We start from the raw sequence: 23,386 nt of genomic DNA on the forward strand, positions 1-23,386 counted from the left end.
GCTATTACTAGAAGTCATTGATGATGAGTAGCTATATTATTCAAATATTGTATTATTGTATAATTCAGCAAGTAAAAGCGATGTTTTGTAAAAATGAAGATGACATCACAATGACAATGAGATTGTGGGAATGACAATTTAACTTTTGGACACCTGCCATGCCGCTCTATAAAGCAAGCATGTTTCGCGCACACACACTAGATCAAAAGCAACATGTTCTTAAAACTAAACATAAAAATGCAAACAAAAGCACGCACATCAATCTTAAATGGGTGCTCAACTAAAAAAACAAGTAGAAAAATTAAATGTAAAGTCGGCAACACCAAAGCACCAAAAGTATCAAAAATATATTTTAAAAACTATATGCGAAAAAATTTTAAATACATTTTTGATACTTTTGGAGCTGTGGTGTTGCCGACTTTACATTACATTTTTCTTAAAACTAAACATGACTTTTATGGCATTACACCTGTACTTTACTGTCTGCTTCAAATTAGCTACAAATTGCCATTTACACTGTAAACAGTACATTCGAATCAAATTAAAATTTCACAAAAGTTAAAGGCAAGCAAGGGTTAAAGCTATTTTAAACTGACCTTGTTTTACTAAAAAACTAGATAAAAGATGAAAAATATTTGATTAAAAATAGAATTTGCAAATGTATAAAATAAAATTAGTAAACAATAGCTATGGCATGTCCTATAAGAAAATTGTCAATTAAATATATTTTGTTCATGGTCACGTGTCTGTTTGTACCCTTCAAGTGCATAACTACATAAAGTAAAAAAAATAAAAACAAAATAATAATAATGATCATCTTTACAGTTGCATTTGCAATTATTCATTAAATGTGACCCATTTTAACAGCATGGAAGTAAGAGTGAGACTTTCACAAGACTTGTTCTCTCTCTTAATGTTTACTTTATTATTTGCACTCACAACTGCCAACTATTTCAATACAGAGGAGGCATTCAAGTCAGGTGAATGGGTACGAAGTCCGAAATACATAAACCCACTCTTTTCTCATAGCACGAGTCCTTCATTCTTAAAGAGATAATAACATTTTAAAGCAGATCTATTTAGCATATGGATCCACATCATTATAAATCAATTGCATTTAACAGTCTTTGTCAAGCAACGTGCGTATATGTAACAATATTTCTATTGCAGCAGTCTTCTATTAAAGTTCTAAAGCAAAATTGAAAAAAAGTGGTCTACGTTCTCTATGTAAATGATTGTGATGCTTTTATGAGCTGTTTTGATGGCACCCATTCACTGCAGAGGATCCATTTGTGAGCAAGTGATGCAATGCTAAATGCCAAAACAAACTTATCTATCTTGGATGACCTAAGGGAGAGTACATTTTCAGAAATTTTGGGTGAACTATTCCTTTAATTAAAAATAATATGCTGTAGAATTATTGTTCATTGAAAGTTCAATTTGACTACTGTAGTTAACTAATGTTAATAAATGAAACGTTTTTTGTAAACTGCTACTCATAAATCTCATAAATGACTCATACATGCCTGCAGCAAGCACAAGAACACAGAATTCCTATTCTATGCTGTTCACATCTGACAAGAGTGTGGGCTGCAGGGGTGACGTCTAATTTTTGAGACAAGACGGATGATTCAATGCCTTGCCTGCTTGATTTAGAGTCAGCATGTAGGATACACTGAAAACAGGTTTAAAGGGGATTAACAGGTCTAATTTAGCACAAGGGAACAAAGTAGTGCATGTGGTTGCCATACACCCTTGATTCCTGATTTAGCAGCAGAAGAAGAGAGAGTCTGGAAGTGTATGCTGCTTAATGACCCTTAAGTTTTTTTTATTAAAGCCCAGCGTAGGATGATGCAGCTGCACTGCAGACTCAAAATACAAAGATGTGAGATTACAAAATGACTTTTGTGCTATGAATCCATGTTATTTTGACTTTAATTTAACAAATGCGTACATTGACATTAGTATTAAAGGGATAGTTCACCCAAAAATGAAAATTCTGTCATCATTTACTCACCCTCAAGTAGTTCCAAACCTGTATGAATGTCTTTGTTCTGCTGAACACAAAGGAATATATTCTGAAGAATGTGGGAAACAGAGCAGTTCCGGGGCACCATTGACTTCCATAGTATTTTTTTCTTTTCCTTCTTTGGAAGTCAATGGTGCCCCAAAAGCGCCTGGTTACAAACTTTCTTCAAAATATCTTCCTTTGTGTTCAGCAGAACAAATACATTCATACAGGTTTGGAAATACTTGAGGGTGAGTATAAATGATGACAGAATTTTCATTTTTGGGTGAACTATCCCTTTAACGTTCTATCTATCATTGTGTGTCTGCTCTGTCCATATAAAAGGCAAAGTCTATCTGTTCCTGCGTGTCACAAGGTAATGACCTTCGCCCAAAACATGTGTTCATCTGATCTCAGTATCTAATGCAAAAAATGCAACAGCAATTTAGCCTATACAGTGCAATAGAATGTTAGTTTTATCAAATGACTGTTAGTTTTATGTTGGATTTTAAGGGGGTCATATCATGAGGAATCAAATTATGCCTTAATCCTTTGAGAAAAAAAAACTATAATAGAAAAACATTGTGAGAAAAACATTCCATAACATAACATTTCAGTTTGATCTTAGTCATTTTTTGTGGCACATTTTAGCACAGATTATTTTATTGCGATGCAAAACATCATGCATCATGTAGGAAGTAGTGCTGTCAAACGTTTAATCGCATCCAAAATAAAGTTTTTGTTTACATAATATATGTGTGTGTGTACTGTGCCCATTTATTATGTATATATATATATATAAACACATACAGCATATAATTAAAAAATATTTATATTATATATAAATATATTTATAATATAAACATAACATGTTTTTCTTAAATATATACATGCATATGTGTGTGTATTTATATATACATAATAAATATACACAGTACACACACACATATATTATGTAAACAAAACTTTTATTTTGGATGTGATTAATCGCGATTAATTGTTTGACAGCCTTAGTAGGAAGACAAATCTTTATTAGATACAGCAACAGCAAACGCAGCCTATGAGTAAGCGAAGCCAAAGAACGTTTCTTAAAGGCACAATAACAAAATATATACAGTTAATTCTATGGATTAAATTTTTTTGTTTGTTTTTGAAAAACTATTTTTTTCAATAGTTGTTTCAACAGTGACTGTTTTGGCACAGAAAATAAAACATTACACAATCTAGGCAACATTTATAACAACGTAGGCACACCTCCAGTAACTTTTTTTATTCTTATTCTTATGATATGACCCCCTTAAAACTGAGTAATTGTAGAAATATTAACTATGGATCAGACAACACACACTACAATATACAATCAAGAACATGTGAATTACAATCAATATTATTTCACAATTTTACAAGATAAAATGTGGAATGAATATGAAGTGCTTAAAAACAAATCCCTATTTTACACAGACAGAGCATATTTGTTTGATCTATATAACATGACTGATGTGTGCAAAATGCAGATTCATTGCTTTTACAGTAACAGCAAAAATTCACCGCTCCACTCGTCAGAATAAGTGGCACTTCAAGACTGCTGCACTTCCTCTTCTTTCTGCTTGAGTTGTTGGTTGTACCTACACACACACACACACACACACACAAAAACAAGGGGCGTCAAATCTTTTAAATGCATAATTGTTTAGCCAAAGCACTGCAGGTGCTGAAGGAACACAATAGGTTGCTGGGAATATATATGCCGTAGTAAATTCAACAAAGAACAAAACTCTCCACTCTACAACTGTACAACTGTTATGCTAAACTCTCCATTACCTCCAATTCGTCTTCCACTGGACTTACCAGATGTGGATATACTGTATAAAAGCCACTTAGCCTTTCTCATAAAACTCATGTAATTTGCAATTACAGGGCACCTTCACAATCTCCACCAACTGCATTTATGCTCGTGGGTGGCCATAATATATATAGCCATAACCAATATCTAATTTTTTTTATGTACATAAACAGAATATGTTTCAAATACAATTGATTTCATATACCATTGTTTACCATAAATAATTATGCCAGGCATAAGCAACATTGACCCTCAAATCCACTGTCCTGCAGAGTTCAGTTCCATCCCTATTCAAACACAACTGAAAAAATAAAACCAAAGTCACTACATTAAAATTATAGGCAGATGTGTTTGACTAGGGACAGAGCTAAATTCTGAAGGACAGTGGATCTCAAGGGCCAGTGTTCCCATCTCTGGACTATGCTGTAATAGCTTGTGTAAGTTGAACTGCAGTGTTTTTGTAATATGTGACCCTGGAACACAAACCCAGTCATAAAGAAGCACGGGAATATTTGTAGCAATAGCAAACAACACATTGTATAGGTCAAAATTATCGATTTTTCTTTTATGCCAAAAATCATTAGGATATGAAGTAAAGATCATGTTCCTTGCAGATATTTTTTGTAAATTTTCTACTGTAAATATATTAAAACTTAATTTTTGATTAATAATATACATTAAAACCTTCATTTGGACAAATTTAAAGGCAATTTTCTCAATATTTAGATTTTTTTGCACCTTCAGATTCCAGATATTCAAATACTCGTATCTCGGCCAAATATTGTCCTATCCTAACAAACCATACATCAATGAAAAGCTTATTTATTCTGCTTTCAGATGTTGTATAACTATAGCTTATGACTGGTTTTGTGGTTCAGGGTCACATATGTGTGCATAGTAGAATTAAAAAATGTAAGGAATCAGTGATCAATTTACAAATTTAAAAACAAAAATGAAAAAATAAAATAAATAAAAATTTGTCTACAAACTATTTTAAATATTTCATTTAAATTTGAATACATTTTTTTAATATTTAAATACAAAAATATTTAACGCAACTGCAAAACGTATAATTCATAACATGGGATCAACCAATAAACAATGACTGAACTGAAACACACCCTTTTGATACACAATGTCTGCCAACAAAAGTAAATGTTGGTAGTAAATATGGTGTATGCCTAAGACAACTTTGATAAAAGGCGTTTTGTAGTCTGAAAACAATACGTAACAAGACGTATTTGAGGTTTAATTAAAAAAACAACAATTCTGGAGTCAAACTGCCAGCAATGGTAATTAATAATTCAAATGACTTTATAAAAATCGAATTAAAGAGATGTTGTAACTGTAGTAGCTTTTTTGATCCTACCACCCCAAATGAGATCATTCCAGACTTTCTGGCAGTTAAATACTTCTAAATACAAAATAAATAAACTATTTGATTTTAATGTATTTAGGATTATATTGTCTGCTTTAACAGCTCAATCGTGTTTTTTTGTCAGTATCTTGTTGAACTCTACACCACTGAACTCAAAGTCATTTCAACTTAACCCTACTCCACTAAGCTCGTCACCTCTGTGTATTGACTGATGGTAGTAAACAAAGCTGACCTTAGAACAGAACTCGTAATGACTAACCTATATATTCTCATGAGCTGGATGCTTCCACACATGCCCAGAAAGAAGTTCACAGCAAACAGAGCCCAGTTCTTTGGGATGATCACCAAGCAGTACCTTGACCAAATGATTCCTCGAGAGAGAAAAAAAAAAAAGAAAAAGAAAAAGAGAGAGATTTGCATTAAACAATGCTGTGTTTAAATAAAAATCACATTGCAGAATCAACTATTTTTGTGAGCAAAGTGGGTTAAGGCCTTAGTCTTAGTAAGTTGGTACTTATATAGGTCAAAACTTAGGCCAAGATCATGTGAATTGCTGAATCTAGTATGAGAACAGTTATGCTAATAAAAAAGACTACCAGTCTCAGAAATGCTCTCATTCAGAGTCAGATCGAGAGAGAATATTTTCTTGACTGTCATATAGGATATACTGCTCAGATATTTAGTTTCCTGGGTTCATTTCAGCTTCTATTTTCAGCCACACTAGTCTCAGGTTACGATGAGGCTTTAGATGATATATTCTCATATACAGGACACTGACAACAGCTACTGATGTAGATAAATCTTGACAAACTCTCTGTCGCACATTAACACAAGTACCTGTGGCTGTAATGACGCAGGACTGAGAGACACTGAGCTTTTCTGGTGGCCGGGTCATATCAGAGAATCCAGCCGCAACTAAACCCTGCAAGAGGAAAGAAAGAGCATCCAAGAGTGACCTTGCTCGAAGGCCTTGATCAGCAGCTAAATAAATCCATGATATGATTGCATTCAACACAGCATTACAACATTTCAAATTGCAAAATATGTGCTGCCAATTTGCATAATGCTATGTGTTTGTTTTGCTTAAAGGGATAGTTCATCCAAAAATCATTACCGCCATTATGCCTTTTCAAACCTGTATGAGTTTCTGTCTTCCACAGAACACAAAAGAGTTGCACTCTTCCATATAATAAAATTATGTGGAGACCAGGGTCTGTCAAGCTCAAAAGAGGACAAAAAAAGTAGTACATTTGACTTCAACACCAATATTCTGAAGCCATATGATTGTTTTGTGTGAGAAACAGAGTGATATTAAAGTTGCTAATTACTGAATGCTTTGAAAATCTAAGCCTGGTATGGTCACCAAAGCAAGAACTATGCCAGGTAGGCCTATAGTCCTTGTATAGAAAAAAAAAGCAACATTCTGCAAATTTTATGTTCCACAGAAGAAAGAGTGGGTTTTTAAATGCATGGGGGCGAGTAAATGATGAGCTATTCCTTACTGTAACTAGTCATTTTCACTGCATTCTCTATAATCAAGTCAAACACAAACATCCAATACAATCTAGCCTTTGAACTGCTACCATGTCAAAACACAAGACGTGATGTGATGATGTATTTTTATATCTGACCATTTCAGCTGTGAGAAAACAAACAAATCTCATCTCACCCATTTAAAAACAGGTGCCCAGAAGAAAACCGTCTTTGGCCCTGAGGAAAAAAAAAAAAAAAAAGATTCTGTTAGAAATTATGGCAAGTGCTACACTTTAAAAAAAAAAATGCTTTGAATTCCACAAAAATTAAGAACACACTAGTGGAAAAAGGCTTGGGAGCAGATATGATCCACCTTCAAACATCATGCAGCAGTATATGATAAGAAACCATCTTTTAGTCAGAGCAGGAGGTGTTAAGAGTCGGCTAAGTAATGTCCAACGTGTTTACACAGTAAATTAAACTTTAGCTTCAACAGCACATACTGCAGGCACCATTGTCTCCATCAGGTCTAGGTAGTGATGATGGAGACCTTTCAACAACAGATACATCACTGGGACTTCACATAAGACTAGCTCATTCAAACGGTCCAAAATTACTTACTTAAACACTTAAAATATCTGAAATAAATTGCATTTATTTAAAGATCTAAAACCAACTGCATCTGCAAACAGAAAAAGCTAGAGCTTTTCTCAGCACTAACAGAGTGGCAAGTAGTTTACAGAATTACTCAATTTTTTTTTAGTATCTATGACATTTTTGCATGATTGTGTTTGTGCTTTCATTCGTTAAAATAAATAATGCATTTAATGTCTACTGCATTTAATTGTCCTTCAAGTGTCTGAATTATTTTTGGGGACCACCAAAGTATGGCTGAGAAAAATAACATGGATCATATTGTGGAGATCACCTAGAAAAGAGAATTGAGATGCAACATATATGCAAGGCCTAATTATATAAACGCTTAAAAATTAGATTAGAATATCATTGCAATATTTGGCAATGACCGACTGCTAGTGTATTTCTTCAGACAGGAGCAGAGTAATGTCTTTACCAGCAGGATGATTGTAGAGAGGTCTTAATTTAGGCGGCAGCATTAACTCGATCCTGTCCAGGGTCCGGTGATAAGTCGCTCTGAAACCACCGGAATAAAAACGACATGATTGCAGTCGTGAATAAAGCCTGCCGCTGCTCATGTTCATGCACTGCAGTGACAGAAGCGCGCGGTCTATAGGAGGTTATTCGGCGCGCGCCTTCTCTCTCTCTCTCTCTCTCTCCACCCTCCGACATATCACAATGTCATCATCACCAAAAACACGTTTTGGTTGCCAGCGAGCTTAAGGAAACACAAACAATAAGATGCACGTGAGACTGATCTATTGTGAAATATTGTGAGAAGCGATTGAATGAATGATTAAATAAATGACCCTACGTTTATTCTAAAATGGGCTGGTTGGACCTCTTCAAGGAAAATATGGTCTATTAATAGGTAACTAACAGTCTGGTGTAATATTAAAGCGCTTGCACTGGTGCTCGTGATCATAAAGTAGGCTACTAAGGGCTTCCGTCCAGCAGATGTCACTATCGGCCCAATCGATAGACAAGAAACCGGTTTGGCTTGTGAAAACGAACCGGGTGAAGATAGAAAACATTTGAAGAAACGGCTCATCTTTGGTTAAAGTCTTTAACCTGTTAACCCGCATCGGCCCGCGGGCGGGCCGGAAGGGCGTGGTCGGGCGTGGTCGGACTTTTTATTACCTTTGTTTTAGAACAATATTCAATCAATTATCATTAACTATATATCATTTGAAAGCTAAAACACTCAAGATTAACGATGTGAGCTTGTTTTTGAAATCAATACACCAGAGAGGAAAGGGTTAACAGAAATGCTGAAAGACCGGCCATTTAAAATGAACAAAGCGAACCGCAGTACTCACGTTTGATCGCCAATAGCGCTGGTCAGCTCAGACTATTCCAAGACACACCAGCATACATTTCAAGAGAAGGGTCCACTCTTCAAAATGCATCCACTTTTTAATCCAAAACAACGAAAAAATAGGGGAAAACACGATAGATCCTCCTTTGTTTACATAAGCGATTCGAGTTATAGTTATCGATAGCGTCCATTTTCCAATAAATATCGATTATAATTCGTATTCCAGCTTTGAAACGCCATCTATTTCCAGCAGAATCGTCTCTTCCGAGTAAGAATAGCCCTCCCTCGTCTCTCTCCTTCAATCGCAGGAGCTGTTATAACCCGGGACAGTAAGCGCGTCCGTGAATGGGTCAGCGAGGTGTCAATCCGGACACATCACAATAGGGGTGTTTGAACCCAGCCAATGCCTCGCCAGCACAGTTTTGATGGATGGAAGTGTTAGCCAACCACAAGGACGTTTAAAGTGATTGACAGTTTGAATAGTTTACGTAAGATTGTTTAGAGAATAGCTCGGCGTATTGTCCGTGTGTTTTCGTGCGCTCTCGGGTTACGCATGAAGCGTACACATAATGGCGTCGCAGCGCTACACAGACTGGCTATCAGCGAACAGATGTTGTCCAAAGCTCACATCTGAATCTCTCCATCGTGGATCTTCGACTTGAGAAGTGTTTCTGTGGCGTTTGGTGGTGTTTTGGAGGACGTGGGGAGAAAAATGGCTAATTTAGTAGCCGAATACGCGCTGAGATCGCTGGGAAGCGTGGATAGCATTAGCACGTAAGTGTCTCCACCCTCCTCTTGAATGTTTATGTGTCTTTATCATGTATTTGCAGCTTTTGTTTCATGTTAGCTGTTTTAGATTCTAAAAATGACAACGGAGAGGGATAATATGAGGGGATTACATGAGTTTTGTTCGTGTGGGTGGGTGGGTGTGTTTGTTTGTGGGTATGTCCCGGTTATTGTGTGTGTGTGCGTGCGCGCGTGTGTGTGTGTGTGTACAAAATGTAAACAGTGTTGCAAGTTTGATTTGTTTTGCTTACACACTTTCTCACTCTTTTTCTCTCACTCTTCCCTGTCTTTTCAGAGGTCTGGTGAATCCAGATGGTCAGAAAAAAATATATTTTAGTGGCTGCTAGAGCGTCTTCCTCCACTGTAAATACTGTAAATAGTTTTTTTTTATTATTATTTAGTAATATTAGTAATAGTAATCTATTACTATATTAGTAAAATAGTAATATTCATAATATTCACCATATAAAATAAATAAAAAATACAAATGTTGTAAAAACAATGTATTTTGCATGTTTTGTGTTTTCACTAGTTCAAAAATGATCAAATCTGTTTTGGTTCACTGTTTTCATTATTGGAATTGTTCAGAATAAAGACTGTTTAGTTATGTTCAAATTCTGAAATAGTTTTGTGTTTTTTTGTGGTTTCATTGGTAGAGCAGTTCTGAATTGATATACATATGTAGTATGCAGTGTCTTATGGAGTCTCTAAATAGCATTTTTGAAAGGATTCCTAGACTTTTCTTGAAATAAAATATCCAAATGACTTTTCCAAAGCTTTTCTTGAAATGAAATACCATAAAGATGTACTTTCTGTAAGTCTTTACCTATAAAAAATTTATTATTTCATATTTTATTTCAGGAAATATTTAGGCGTTTTTTTTCAAAAATGCCATTTGTAGACTAACCAAATGACTAAATGAGTCAGCACTACAAATGCTGTTCAGAAATAGTTTTTTATTGTGTGTTTTGGTGGGCAGAGCAGTTCTGAATTGATATACATATATGTATTATGTAGTTTTGACTCATTTGGACATTTGTTTACAAAGTGTCTATTTGGGGTCTCCAAATGGCTTTTTTGAAAGGACGCCTAGATTTTTTTTAAATAAAAGCTTACAGAAACTACATTTTTGGGAGTATCATCCTCAAATTTGAATCAAAACATGGTCAGATGTTCAGCTTTATCTTTATGGTGTTTTCAGGCCTTTGGCATGAAAGTCTCATCCATTTTTCCCTTAGTGAGCTTCATTAAAACATATCGCGAGTCAATTTCATGTATATTTTACCTTGTTTTACTCTATTGCTATACTAATTTTGAGTTATTATGACTCTAGAGTAACAAAGGATCAAGTGTCTAGTTTCAAACAACACCAGATTTTTAAATATAGACCTTAGGGTTCAAGAGCTACAGACATTTTTATTTGGTTATATCGTTTTTTACAAAATGCTCAAAAATAGGGGCGCAGGGTAACAGGTTAAATAATTAATTAAGAAATGGCATGCAATCTCTCGCTCTTTTCTTTTTAAATGAGCAATATTATTACTACTTAAGTAATACAATTTTGGTCCATTTGAAGCAAATTAAAAAAATTATAATAATAAAATAAAATGACCATACGTCGTCTTAGTTGCTGAAAGGTAATGATTGAAAAGTAGTTTGACCAATAGCGTGCAAGCACGGCACATAATCGACCAATCGTGTCGTGCGAGAGGGCGGGATCTACAGAGAACGGGCAAAGTAATAGAAATGCACTGATTTATGACATGCACTGTTGCCAACTTTTCAATTTTGTTCCTAGATTTAGCAACTACTCCAGCAACTGGTTATCCGAAAAGCACATAGCAACAAATTTAGCTATTATAAAAATGTATATATTTGACAAATTTGAGCAACTTTTGAAAAGTGACTCAAATGATTAAAAAGGCATGCATTTTTCCACACAAAAAGAAGACATTATTGAACAGCTAGCCAGCCAAGCAGCACATCAGCTGGTAGAGAACTGGAGAGAGGTGCCTAGCAGTACACACATCATGTGAATCAAGTTGCACTTGTTCAATAATAATTCATTAATGATACACTGTCCCCTGGTTTCACAGACAAGGCTTAAGCTAGTCCCAGACTAAAATGCATGTTTGAGCTGTCTCAACTGAAAATATCTTGCTCTGACATATCTTAAAATATGTCAGTGTCATTGTTCTGTGTCAAGATGTACACCTATAATGTTTAAGCATTTTTGTAAAAGTTGTTTAAATATTTAAATTAACTAAGGCCTAGTCCTGGCTTAAACTAAGCCGGGCCTAAAGTTGTTCGTTTGTACCTAATCAGGTAATCAGGTACACTGTTGATCATATTATCTCAAAAATCAATCTATCTCATCTACTGTAGCTAGCTATCAAAATAGAATGTGTAATTTTAAATACAGGTAAAATGCTAGTGAAAAATTAATACAGAAAATTTCTTCATATAACACATAGCCTTCACTGTGCCCTATTTTTATGGACTTTCCTTAGAGTGTAGCATTTAACTTACTACCAATGAACGGCTTAAAACTCTAATTGTTAATATAGCGTAGTTTTACTAGTCATTTTGAAAATACTTAAAATGTAATTGTTCAAAAATGTGCCACTTTTCAATGATTCAATGTATCAATTTTTTTTATATTACTTTTACAAATAATTGTAAATATTTTATTTTAATGAACAAATCTAAATGAGCATATTTCAAGTTATATTCTTTGCTGAGATTTGGGTAATTTCAGTGTGTATTCTATGCAATGATACAGTTTTGTGTCATGGTTACATAATGACATCATCGCCCAATGATGTCACAATGTCATTTAGCAACTTTTAGCAACAAATCGTCCTGCCTTTAGCAACTTTACCTGAAAATTAGTTTGCAACACTGATGACATGCTAGGAACTTTAGAAATCATAACTTTTGCTTAATTAGGCAATACACTACCTTGACAAATTTGCTATATTTACACAAGATAAAGTGAAACTCATTTACTCTATACGGTTACTAACCGAAACCATAATGTAACTGTATTTCACTTTCCCAATTATAGCATGGGAGTGGGTCACATCTTTACCCAGCTTAGTGAATAGGAACATAATGTCCTGACTGAAAAATTAACAATGCACACATTTATAAATTGCATGTGATATGTGGTTGGTTGTTGCTCGGGTGTAATACATTGGTATTTTTTTGTTTCATTCCTTGAGAGAAGTTCCCTTTTGATACCAGTAAATAAACATGTCACTGCAGTAACAGTAACAGTACCTTGTTATGTAATGATTTCTGTTTGGGGAAAACAAGCCATATTTGAATGGTAATCATTCCTGAATCTTGATCGTACCATCTTAACTAACCCTTAAAGTGAATAAAAAATTAAGAGTGAGGAAGTTCAAAATGGCAATGGGAAGTTTTACAAAGATTTAACAGAACAATTAGAATTTTCCAAAATTCCAAAATAAGCAGAAAAAAAAAACTGAGAATATGGCAGGTTTAATCTCAGGCACAATTAAATTTATATATCATGTTTTATGACATAATTTGCACAAACTAACAAAAACATATTTCAGTTATAAGATATTATATTTAATTATAATAAAAACAACAACAAAAAACACTTTGGCAAAAGAAAACTCTTCTGAGGTGACAGTAGAAGTTTCACAGCCTCGAAACTGAAATGTTGTTTCACCTAAATACATACACATAGGCTACATATACATAAAAAAATAAAATGCTAGATTGTAACACTTTCTACTGGACCCACAAAATTGGACACAATATTTTTTAGAATTGTTAATACTTTTTTTTTTGGCACTATATTGTGTAAAAATATTGCATGCACAAAATTCAAAATAAATCAAAATTTAAATTAAATTTGTTTTCTATTAGTGTTGCAAGCCGGGTACAACAGCACTCTTTGTACTTGACAATAATTTGTAATATACATTTTTGGAATATTTCTAAACCGTTGCAGACAAATATTGAAATTTGATATCAAAGTTTGAGACACATAATGCACAAATACTGTTACAGGTGTTTAACATGGAAAGATTCCCAGGTTTTCCCTGGGAATATTGGTACACTTTAGAATGCTATAGTCTCAGTGAATCAGTATTCATTATCAGTTTCATTACGGTTAAATCAATATGCATTACAAGCATCAACACTTTGAACAGAAGAATAAAGCTATAGATCATGAAGTTTTTCAGCGCATACTAATTTAATCATAAACAAGCCGGCTTTTATTTTGACAGGACTAAACAGAGATGCTGATTTGCTTATCATGTGTCACGCGTTCTTGTGAAACTAATGGTGAATGCGTTTGTGTTCTGCATTATTCTGATCTTCTTCATAAGAAAACACAATGACAGCGGTCTTCCTGCTTGTATTTCACAGGAATAGTCATCGCCTTTTCACCGGAATTACAGTGAAATATCAGTCATGACTTCAGAGGTTTATTTACATTGTTAACAGATGACTCGCTTTTACGCACTAGTGAAAATAGTCATGGATATTATCTGATATTGAGAGATAACATCATACCGTGAATAATAGCGGAAGTGTTTTAGTAACGAGTCACGTGTAAGTGTTTTTTTCTGTGGAAAGTCCGGGATAACCCTGTTAGAAATTTCTGATATGAAAGTATTTACTAGGTAACGTTAGCTGAATAGATAGACAGCCGATCACAAACGATGTTACTAACGAGCAAAAGATAAAGAGTGCAACAACACATCAGATATATATGTGTGCATTAGGTGAAGGCACTAAATATGAATTTATTTTTGGGGAAAAACTTAATATTTAAGACAGTTTACACAAAAATATTGTAAATGGGATTATTAGAATTTTATGCAAAAATAATGTAGTTCTGAATGCATGTCTTTATTTTCACTAGTTATATTTTCACAGAAAACTGAAGGAAGAATTTGCACCTTCATAACTTTCATTTGAATCAAAAGTTTGTTTGTAATAACAAACCTGATCACAAATAAACAGTATTCTCAAATTCCCCTTCTAGTGAAAATTCCCCCAGATAAGCTATATATATATCTACTCATAGATCGAAGCCAGACAATCATGCTTCGTCTTCTGATCATTATAAGTTTCTTCAGAGGAGGTCGGTAATTGACTCCTTACTCGTATGGCTTAATCTGACACTGCTCTGGCTGGATGTTTCTAAACTGGATGGATGTGGCAGGAGGTTTATAACAACATTTTTTTTCCCACAGCTTATCTTTCAGATATTGTCGCACAAGGTGACACAGCTGTTGAGTTTGGTCAGGATGCTTCATTCTCTTGTGGGCTGTCAGAGGCGTCCGGGGTCAAACAAGTCACCTGGCAGCGGGTGCGCGACACAGAACCGGTACAAACTCTGGCTACATTCAGTGACCTCTTCAAGGATCATGTGGATGATCAATACGTCGGAAAAGTCACTTTCACAGCATCGTCGGTTAATTCAACATCCATTAAGATCAAAAACACAACATTTGAAGACGAGGCTTGCTACATTTGTTCCTTCAAAGTGTATCCATTCCAACCTAAACGACAAACCTTGTGCCTCACTGTTAAAGGTAGGTTAAATACCTGCAAATAGGAAAGTCACAAAGCTTTTCTCTTAGGTTTGGAGTCAAAAAACAAGGATCAGCTAACAAGGGCATATATTATCAATTAAGTGTTTTCAGGACTGGGGCATCTCAGTTTAAAATTTTATACAATTTGCTTTTGCCAAAACAGTGGTTTTATATTCATATGTTATATTTTAAATGTGAATTAAGTGTTTCATTGATGTTTTGCAGTTTTGAAATGTCTGAAAAGCAGTTAAAGGCTTGTAATAGGCTATATAATGGCAGCTTCCCAGTGTGACAACTTACCCCATATAGTATGACAATATTCCACATTATTGGGAAAACAAGGCTGATGTGAGTTAAATGAAGGGCAATAACAGTGAAATTATTTAGTAGTTGTTTTTAGTAAAGACTGTAAGTAAAAAAGTAAACCAACCCTGAGAACTGTTACTTGACAGTAAAGTGTACAGTAAGTGTACAAAATCAAGCAATCTCATCCAAGATAATGCAGATTTGCCCAAACTGGTAAGGGATGGTGTGAATCAGAAGTTACTCAGAAATCTATCTAATAATCACATCTCAATGCATGACCAAACAATGTGTTCAAGATGCAACTGGAACTTTCACTCAGTTTTCAGTTCCAGAAAAATGAAAGGAGTGCATGCAGCCAATTATCCATTGTCTTTGTGTGTGGTATTAAAAAGGTACATAATTAAATCATTATGTTGCTTGTATTTTTGCAGGTATATCAGAAATAACAGCTTCAGTGAATCCTGCACCCAGTTCTGATCCAAATGTTGAAGTCTCATGTTCAGCCACTGGTAAACCGGCTCCAGCTATCCTCTGGAAATCTGCAGGCAAAGAGTTGAACAACTTTTGGCCAAGTAATTTCACAACTCTCAACAAAGACAGTTCAACCACCATTACGAGCAACCTCACGCTTCCACTGTCACAGTTTCATGGGAAGTACGTGGAATGTGTGGCTCAGAGTGACGGCATAGAGAAGAGCGACCAAATCTATGTGTCTGATGAAGATTATAAAGGTAACTAACAATCAAATAATCAAACAGTGGCAATATTGTTAATTTCAGAATTAAGATAAAATTTTTTGTATGTGCATATTTTTAAATAAAAAAATTATTTACACACACACACACACACACACATTTTATTTATTTATTTATATTTTTGTTACACAGAGAATAAAGTCACATTAAGAAATTATATAATTCCGACGCTGGTCTTAATTATCATCAGTATTGTCATTTTCGTCATCTATCTTCACAGCAAGTTAAATGGTAAGCAGAAATATATTACACTCTAGCTATCAGCACCATATTTATTGTCATGTAAAGAACAGCATTATTTTGTATATTCATTATTATAATTTTTTGGTTTCAGATAAAGATCATCACAAATCTGCTTGTATGGCTTGACCTACTGCGAAACTATTACGTTATTCAGAATTTATAAATCTTTCTGATGCTACTTTTGTCAGCTACTATAAAAGTCACTTCATGTTTACATTTGTGAATAAGCTAATTTTTAGATAATTGTATAAATAATATCTGTTCACCTGAGAACCTCTGCATTTCTCCAAAGTTTCTACATCTTGCGTCTGCACTTTAAGTTCTTTCAACCTTGACATTCTGTATTATTTATTGTTGTGAGATTTAAAATCATTCTATTACAGCTGTAGAGTAATATGCTCAATTTAATTTTAAGCAGTAAATCATTTTGTATTTATTTACCAATTCAGAATATAGAATAGATTTGTTTGTTTTTGTGCATTTATTGTTGTGTGTGTATATACAAAACCTTTTGTATTTGTGCATTTTGTGGGGTTTTCAACGGTTTCATTGTTGAATATATATTCTTCTTATCTATACTATGTATAGTCCATAGGTGTCCATATCCATTACTGAAACTCCCTGAGCCAGACATGAAAATTTGCAAGCCACAAAATGTTATAGCACTCAAATGTCTTTCCACTAATCTACAACAAACTGACATGTTGTTCAGCAAAGCTGCAGGTCACCTGTCCATAATGCTCAAAGTTCTCTAATAAATATTCTTGTTGGATCCAGATGTACATTCCTGAATCATCAATCACCGATGACTAACCCACCACAAATAGCATTAGAATATTGCTTTCATCACTGTTAGAGAATGCATTGCTTTTCAAATTCCTTTGTATCCTTTGCATATTCACAACCCATTCTTATATGTGTTGGGCATGCTCTGGCACTAATTAATACAGGACATTTCTCATGTCACATGCATTTAAGGGCATATCCAGTGACACTCATTCCAGTGAGTCACACTTGGGTGTTGATTTAAATTCTGCACAGATTTGGATGAATTTAGCATTACATCACTTGCTCACCAATGAATCATCTGCAGTGAATGGATGCCGTCAGAATGAGAGTCTAAACAGCCAATAAAAACATTACAATAATCCACAAGCATCCACATGACTCCAGTCCATCAGTTAACATCTTGTGAAATGAAAAGGCTGCATGTTTATAAGAAGCAAGTTCATCATTAAGACATTTTTAATTTCAAAACTTCACTTCCAGCTAAAATATGAGAACCTATGGCTTTACATAAAAATCTGGCTCATCTAAATCAGGAGAGAAATGTTTACAGACCAAGAACTGTTTAAAGATGAAAACAGTTCTAAACAAATATCTTGGTGGATTTTAATGCGAAAGGACAACAGGGGATGGGCTTTTCCACTGGAGGAGGCATAATTATGGATAGTGGACCAAAAGCGACAGTTTAAAGTAAAAACACCTTAATGACAGACCCGTTTCGCGCAGCTTTTTGCTTCACATAGATGTTAATTGATGGACTGGAGTTATCTGCATTACTTGTGGATCATTATGAGGTGTTTTTTTTTTAGCTGTTTGGACTCTTATTCTGATGGCACCCATTCACTGCACAGGATCCGTTGGTGAGTAAGTGATATAATGTTAAATTTCTCCAAATCTGTTCCAGTGAAGAAACAAACTTTACATCTTGGATGGCCTGAGGGTAAGCAAATATTATTTTAATCTTTCCTTTGACAATGCATGAAAACTAATTTGTTTACTTTACTGGAAGTGCAGAACACCCAGCACTTCCTTCAGCGCTTGCATGTTTCACACGGCATTGGTCCACTGGATGCAAATTTAATAAACAAATTTGTCCATTAACAATTTGGCATGTTAAGTACAAATAAATGCTAATCAACTCAATTAAATAGGTAGCCCACAAAAGTAATTGTTTTGTTCAAGTTCATTAGCCTTCTAGTGGATTTTGAATAAACCACTGATAAATACAAAAAACAATTTTGTTTTTTTTTTTTGGTTAATGATTAACCCATTTAATCCCACTGGTCACAATAGTGACAGTAAAAAAGGTTTTCATTTATAAATCTATAAAGACCTTACTGACTGATGTTTTAGTGCACTTCCTGCACATATGGAAAAAATAAAGGGTCTCAAGTACACGTGCAGTTTCACATGATTAGTGCAAATTGTCACATGACCAGAGCAGTTTATTTCCTGTTTGCACCTTGAGAAGATGATGACTGCATCAAAGCTCCAAAACAAAAGGCTAGTAAAGTATGTCAACATAAAGATATGACAAAGATTTTTGGTACAGATTATCTTTAAGGTGTCAAGTATTAATATATGAATAGTGACCGGTGGGATAACAGTGAACTAAGGAATACAATATAAATCCAATTGCAGTTGTTAGTGAAAATTACACTAAAATGTTGCAATGACAAAATATTGCACTAAATTAAAAATTCAAATGTTACAAAATATTTACAATATTTATATTGTAATACTGTTTGCACTAATATAAAAGTTTGATGTTATATTTGACAAAAAAAAGTAACAATTTTGAAATGCGTTGTTGGTGGTATTTTTTAGTTTTTTATCTCAATTTCCTATCAGTGTTCCATAAGTTTTTTTATGCATAATAGTAACCCTAGAATGTGATCAAACAGTTTAAAATAGCTGGGCTAAGATATATATAAAAAAAATTATTACTGCAGGAATATGTTAATTCAGTACACACATTATCCCATAAAACCATAAAACTGTTTTTCACACACTTTTCCAAAAAAAAAAAAAAAAAAAACTATTGATTATTTCAAAGGGTTAGTCTACTAATGACACATAATTTGGATATTTTCATGTCTGGGAAAAATTTGGGATTAAACGGGTTAAATATTTAATTCATAATTAACAGTTAAATAATTAAAGTGGAGACATTACTAGTATTTCAGACACATATTTTTGTATCATTTTCTATAAACACAATATTATGAAGAATCTCAGACTACCTGACCTAATGAATAGCCTACACACGATATTTACCAAAATACATGAAATGAGACAGCAAAAATAAAAACCATTTCAGCATTTCTGAGAAATACTACTGTTCCTGTTTAACATGATGCTTGGTTTACTACTTCCGGACACACACAAAAAAAGGCGAAGTCAACTCGTGGATGGATATAACGCGAAACCATACCTCCGGGAAACCCTTAAAATGGCCTCTAAACGAAACTTCACAGTCACAACCGGGAATATCTTGTGGGAAATTCATACTTTCACTGTGTTTGCACTAATATATAAGCTGTGTCTGATTACAAACAGAACATACCAGCCATTCGACATGTTGTGTCTAGTGATCTTAATTTTAAGCCTCGTAAACAGAGGTTGGACATTATTATTATTTTTTTTCACTTAATACATTGCATTTATTTTCGAGAAAAAAACTGTATAAAGTGTGTAACCTAATAACTTTTCATTTTACAGCTTATCTTTCGGATATTGTCGCACAAGGAGACACAGCTGTCGAGTTTGGTCAGGATGCTTCATTCTCTTGTGGGCTGTCAGACGCGTCCGGCGTCAAACAAGTCACCTGGCAGCGGGTGCGCGACACAGAACCGGTACAAACTCTGGCTACATTCAGCGACCTCTTCAAGGATCATGTGGATGATCAATACGTCGGAAAAGTCATTTTCACAGCAGCGTCGGTTAATTCAACATCCATTAAGATCAAAAACACAACATTTGAAGACGAGGCTTGCTACATTTGTTCCTTCAAAGTGTATCCATTCCAACCTAAACGACAAACCTTGTGCCTCACTGTTAAAGGTAGGTTAAATACTTGCTACAACCAAGGTTTTCTCAGATTTTGAGTGAAAAAACACGAGGATCAGCTAACAATTTTAATCAAAACATTGAACCATGTTTTCAGTGCTAGGGCATGCCAGTTTGGGTCAGGCTGTCACAAAAAATGTTTTAATTCTATACAATTTGCTTTTGCTAAAACATTGGTTTGATACATTTTAAAACGGATTTATGAGTTATTTTGTGTTTCATGGTGTTTGGATAGATATAGGCTATTTAATGGCAGGTTCCCATTGTGACAACTTACCCCATATATTTTGAAAATATTCTATAACATTGGGAACACAAGGTTGATGTGAGTGAAATGAGCTTTTTTCAGAGAAATAACAGTGAAAATGTTCAATAGAAGTTTTTTAAGTTATGTGTCTACAAAGAAACTACGTACTTTCAAAAGCAAAACTACCCTGAGAAATATTCACTGGACTAGTGACAACCAGTCTCAGCTAATTTTTCAGTAAAGTGTACAGTATATGTTGTCAAAGTAAAAAACAAACAATCTCATCCAAGATAATGCAGATTTGCCCAAACTGGTAAGGGATGGTGTGAATCAGAAGTTACTCAGAAATCTGTCTAATAATCACATCTCAATGCATGACCAAACAATGTGTTCAAGATGCAACTGGAACTTTCACTCAGTTTTCAGTTCCAGAAAAATGAAAGGAGTGCATGCAGCCAATTATCCATTGTTTTTGTGTGTGGTATTAAAAAGGTACATAATTAAGTCATTATGTTGCTTGTATTTTTGCAGGTATATCAGAAATAACAGCTTCAGTGAATCCTGCACCCAGTTCTGATCCAAATGTTGAAGTCTCATGTTCAGCCACTGGTAAACCGGCTCCAGCTATCCTCTGGAAATCTGCAGGCAAAGAGTTGAACAACTTTTGGCCAAGTAATTTCACAACTCTCAACAAAGACAGTTCAACCACCATTACGAGCAACCTCACGCTTCCACTGTCACAGTTTCATGGGAAGTACGTGGAATGTGTGGCTCAGAGTGGCGGCATAGAGAAGAGCGACCAAATCTATGTGTCTGATGAAGATTATAAAGGTAAGAGGTTCAACATGGATATCTGTTAGAATAGAATAACTACTCTACAGTAACTTTCTGCCTAATGCAGTCAGGTTGATTCAGTCATGCTACATATTTTGATGATTTGAATAAAATCAGTTAATTTAGATGTTACAACATGAAGCACATTTTTAGATTGCTTGACAACTGCAAAACCAATTAAGATCCATTCATTATATTGGCATTTTGACTGCAATACTTTTTCTCAATATTGATTTGATTTTATTTTATTTTTGCCTTACAGTGAACAACGGTACACCAAGAAATTACATCATCACAATTTCAGTCCTCATAATCGTGACTGTTGTGGTTCTTGTCATTATTGCCATCTGTCTTCACACCAGACTAAAGAGTAAGCAGCAAAGCCCATCTATACGACTAGATGAAATAGGCTAATACAACAGCAACATACTGTCATCTTTTAAGATCTCAATAGAAAACTAATTTAATACATAATTTTGCTTATTTTTTTCCTCAAGGAGCCGTTTTTGGGATAAAATCTACTTACGAGGAACCCCTTAATTCTGCAAATGAGGAATGTTAACTCTGCTGCTACCTCATAGTATGGATTTCTACTCATGATCTTTGTTAATATGAACTTTTGGGTGCTAAACTGTGCATTCCTTAAAGGAATCATGAATTTCTTGTCTTGTATTTATTTATTTAATTAATTTATTTATGTTTACTATGTATTATTCCATTGCATTAGTACAGTTAAAATACATAATATTATTACCACTATGCTGGAGTATTTTTTTATCACGGGGAATTATTACAGTATATCATAAACGGATGATATTTATTCTGTAACTTTAGATTTATAGGCTCATATATTTGCACTTTATGACTCATTTGAATGTACTGGCAAGCACTAAATAGTTTTTAATTGTGTCTACATGTGGAGGTTAGTCTGTGATAGTAATTTATAAATTCATAAATGCCGGCTTTCTACTTGTCTTTATATTTTCCCACAATCCTTGATGTCACACTTCATAGTGGTACAGTACCGTGTCAAGCAATGACAGTGATTACGGAAGAAAAACATTATTACCCAATACAAACAGATAAGCTAACGGCTGAAAACCTAGTTTTCAGTAGTGTGAAACAAAGTGAAAGTTATGTCATTAATGGGCACAGAAGCTGCTTTGTGGTTTCCTGCATGAATCTCTAAAGGCTGCACAGAGAGACGACTGCTATTGTTAGTATTTGTACTATTGTTTGTTGTTGACTGCAACAAGCTAACTAGAAGTGTATCTGGCTGGCAAAAAATATTTGTGTTTCTGAAAATATTTATTTGTGATACCTACCTATGTATGTTACAGTATATGTTTAATATGTGATTGCACTGAAATAAAAAATATAAACTGTTGGATTCAATGACTGGATTACGTACAGTACTAACATTTCTATACTCTGTACTTCTAAATGTGTGACCCCCCCACATTGGGACGAACACAGGAAATTTATGCAGGGTGTGTACTGTAAATGATATCAACAAATTAATGTGACACACACATGACATGACAAAAAATATATGACATTGCAGATTTAGAAAAGAATAGAGGAAGCTGTTCAAACTATGAACAGAAAGGGATGCTCTGCCTGGTCCAGCTGGAAATGAATCTAGCTGAGGTATGATTCCTCTTAAACTTATTGTATAAACCTACTGTAATGCTCATGCTGCATTTAAAAACCACCAGAGAACATTTAGAGGTTTAGCCACCACCAGAGAAATTTTATAGAGACTTCAAATGACCAACTCAAAGCTTTGAAACCACTTTGTTACATCTTGTTTTCAGCAGGCATGTGATCTATGATCGTCTGTCTAAAATTATGCATTGGTGCTGCATCTGCAAAGTTCAAAGGAAGTGTTCTTGATGTGGTAGTGCTTCAGTCATACTTTAGGTAGCCATATTCAAGTTCACCGTTTCCTCTGACTGACTGCGGACAGAAACATGTGGATCTTTCACCCGACCGTTGCGTTTCTTATTATGTTTGTTCTCTGCAGTCAGCCAACTTCTTTATCAGCGGGTAAGTCTCACTCAATTCTCAACTAAGAATATTTATTTATATTTAAATTTGAAGTGTACTCCAGTGCAAT

The 23,386-nt window shown here is 34.5% G+C and overlaps 3 protein-coding genes across 3 annotated transcripts; 2 read left to right on the plus strand and 1 right to left on the minus strand.

The window, feature by feature from the left end:
* Positions 1-2,961: 2,961 nt before the first annotated feature.
* LOC306873870 (mitochondrial pyruvate carrier 2-like) lies at positions 2,962-7,989 on the minus strand. The gene is made up of 5 exons (XM_079423384.1): positions 7,775-7,989; positions 6,899-6,939; positions 6,067-6,151; positions 5,489-5,600; positions 2,962-3,633 (listed from the first exon to the last, which is right to left on the minus strand). The coding sequence occupies exons 1-5, from the start codon at positions 7,920-7,922 to the stop codon at positions 3,585-3,587; spliced, it is 435 nt and encodes a 144-aa protein (XP_079279510.1). The 5' UTR covers positions 7,923-7,989; the 3' UTR covers positions 2,962-3,584.
* A 6,544-nt stretch (positions 7,990-14,533) lies between these two features.
* Positions 14,534-17,111, plus strand: LOC306873865 (OX-2 membrane glycoprotein-like; the record flags this gene model as incomplete). The annotated part of the gene is made up of 5 exons (XM_079423379.1): positions 14,534-14,573; positions 14,686-15,027; positions 15,765-16,064; positions 16,221-16,319; positions 16,423-17,111. 5 exons carry the CDS (start codon positions 14,534-14,536, stop codon positions 16,455-16,457), a joined length of 816 nt encoding a protein of 271 aa, XP_079279505.1. The 3' UTR covers positions 16,458-17,111.
* A 2,388-nt stretch (positions 17,112-19,499) lies between these two features.
* Positions 19,500-22,660, plus strand: LOC306873860 (OX-2 membrane glycoprotein-like). Its single transcript, XM_079423374.1, has 5 exons — positions 19,500-19,738; positions 19,839-20,180; positions 20,965-21,264; positions 21,530-21,637; positions 21,765-22,660. Exons 1-5 carry the CDS (start codon positions 19,570-19,572, stop codon positions 21,827-21,829), a joined length of 984 nt encoding a protein of 327 aa, XP_079279500.1. The 5' UTR covers positions 19,500-19,569; the 3' UTR covers positions 21,830-22,660.
* Positions 22,661-23,386: the final 726 nt, after the last annotated feature.

The sequence above is a fragment of the Barbus barbus genome (genome assembly GCF_936440315.1).
Source record: "Barbus barbus genome assembly, chromosome: 8".
In the NCBI taxonomy this organism is placed as follows: domain Eukaryota; kingdom Metazoa; phylum Chordata; class Actinopteri; order Cypriniformes; family Cyprinidae; genus Barbus; species Barbus barbus.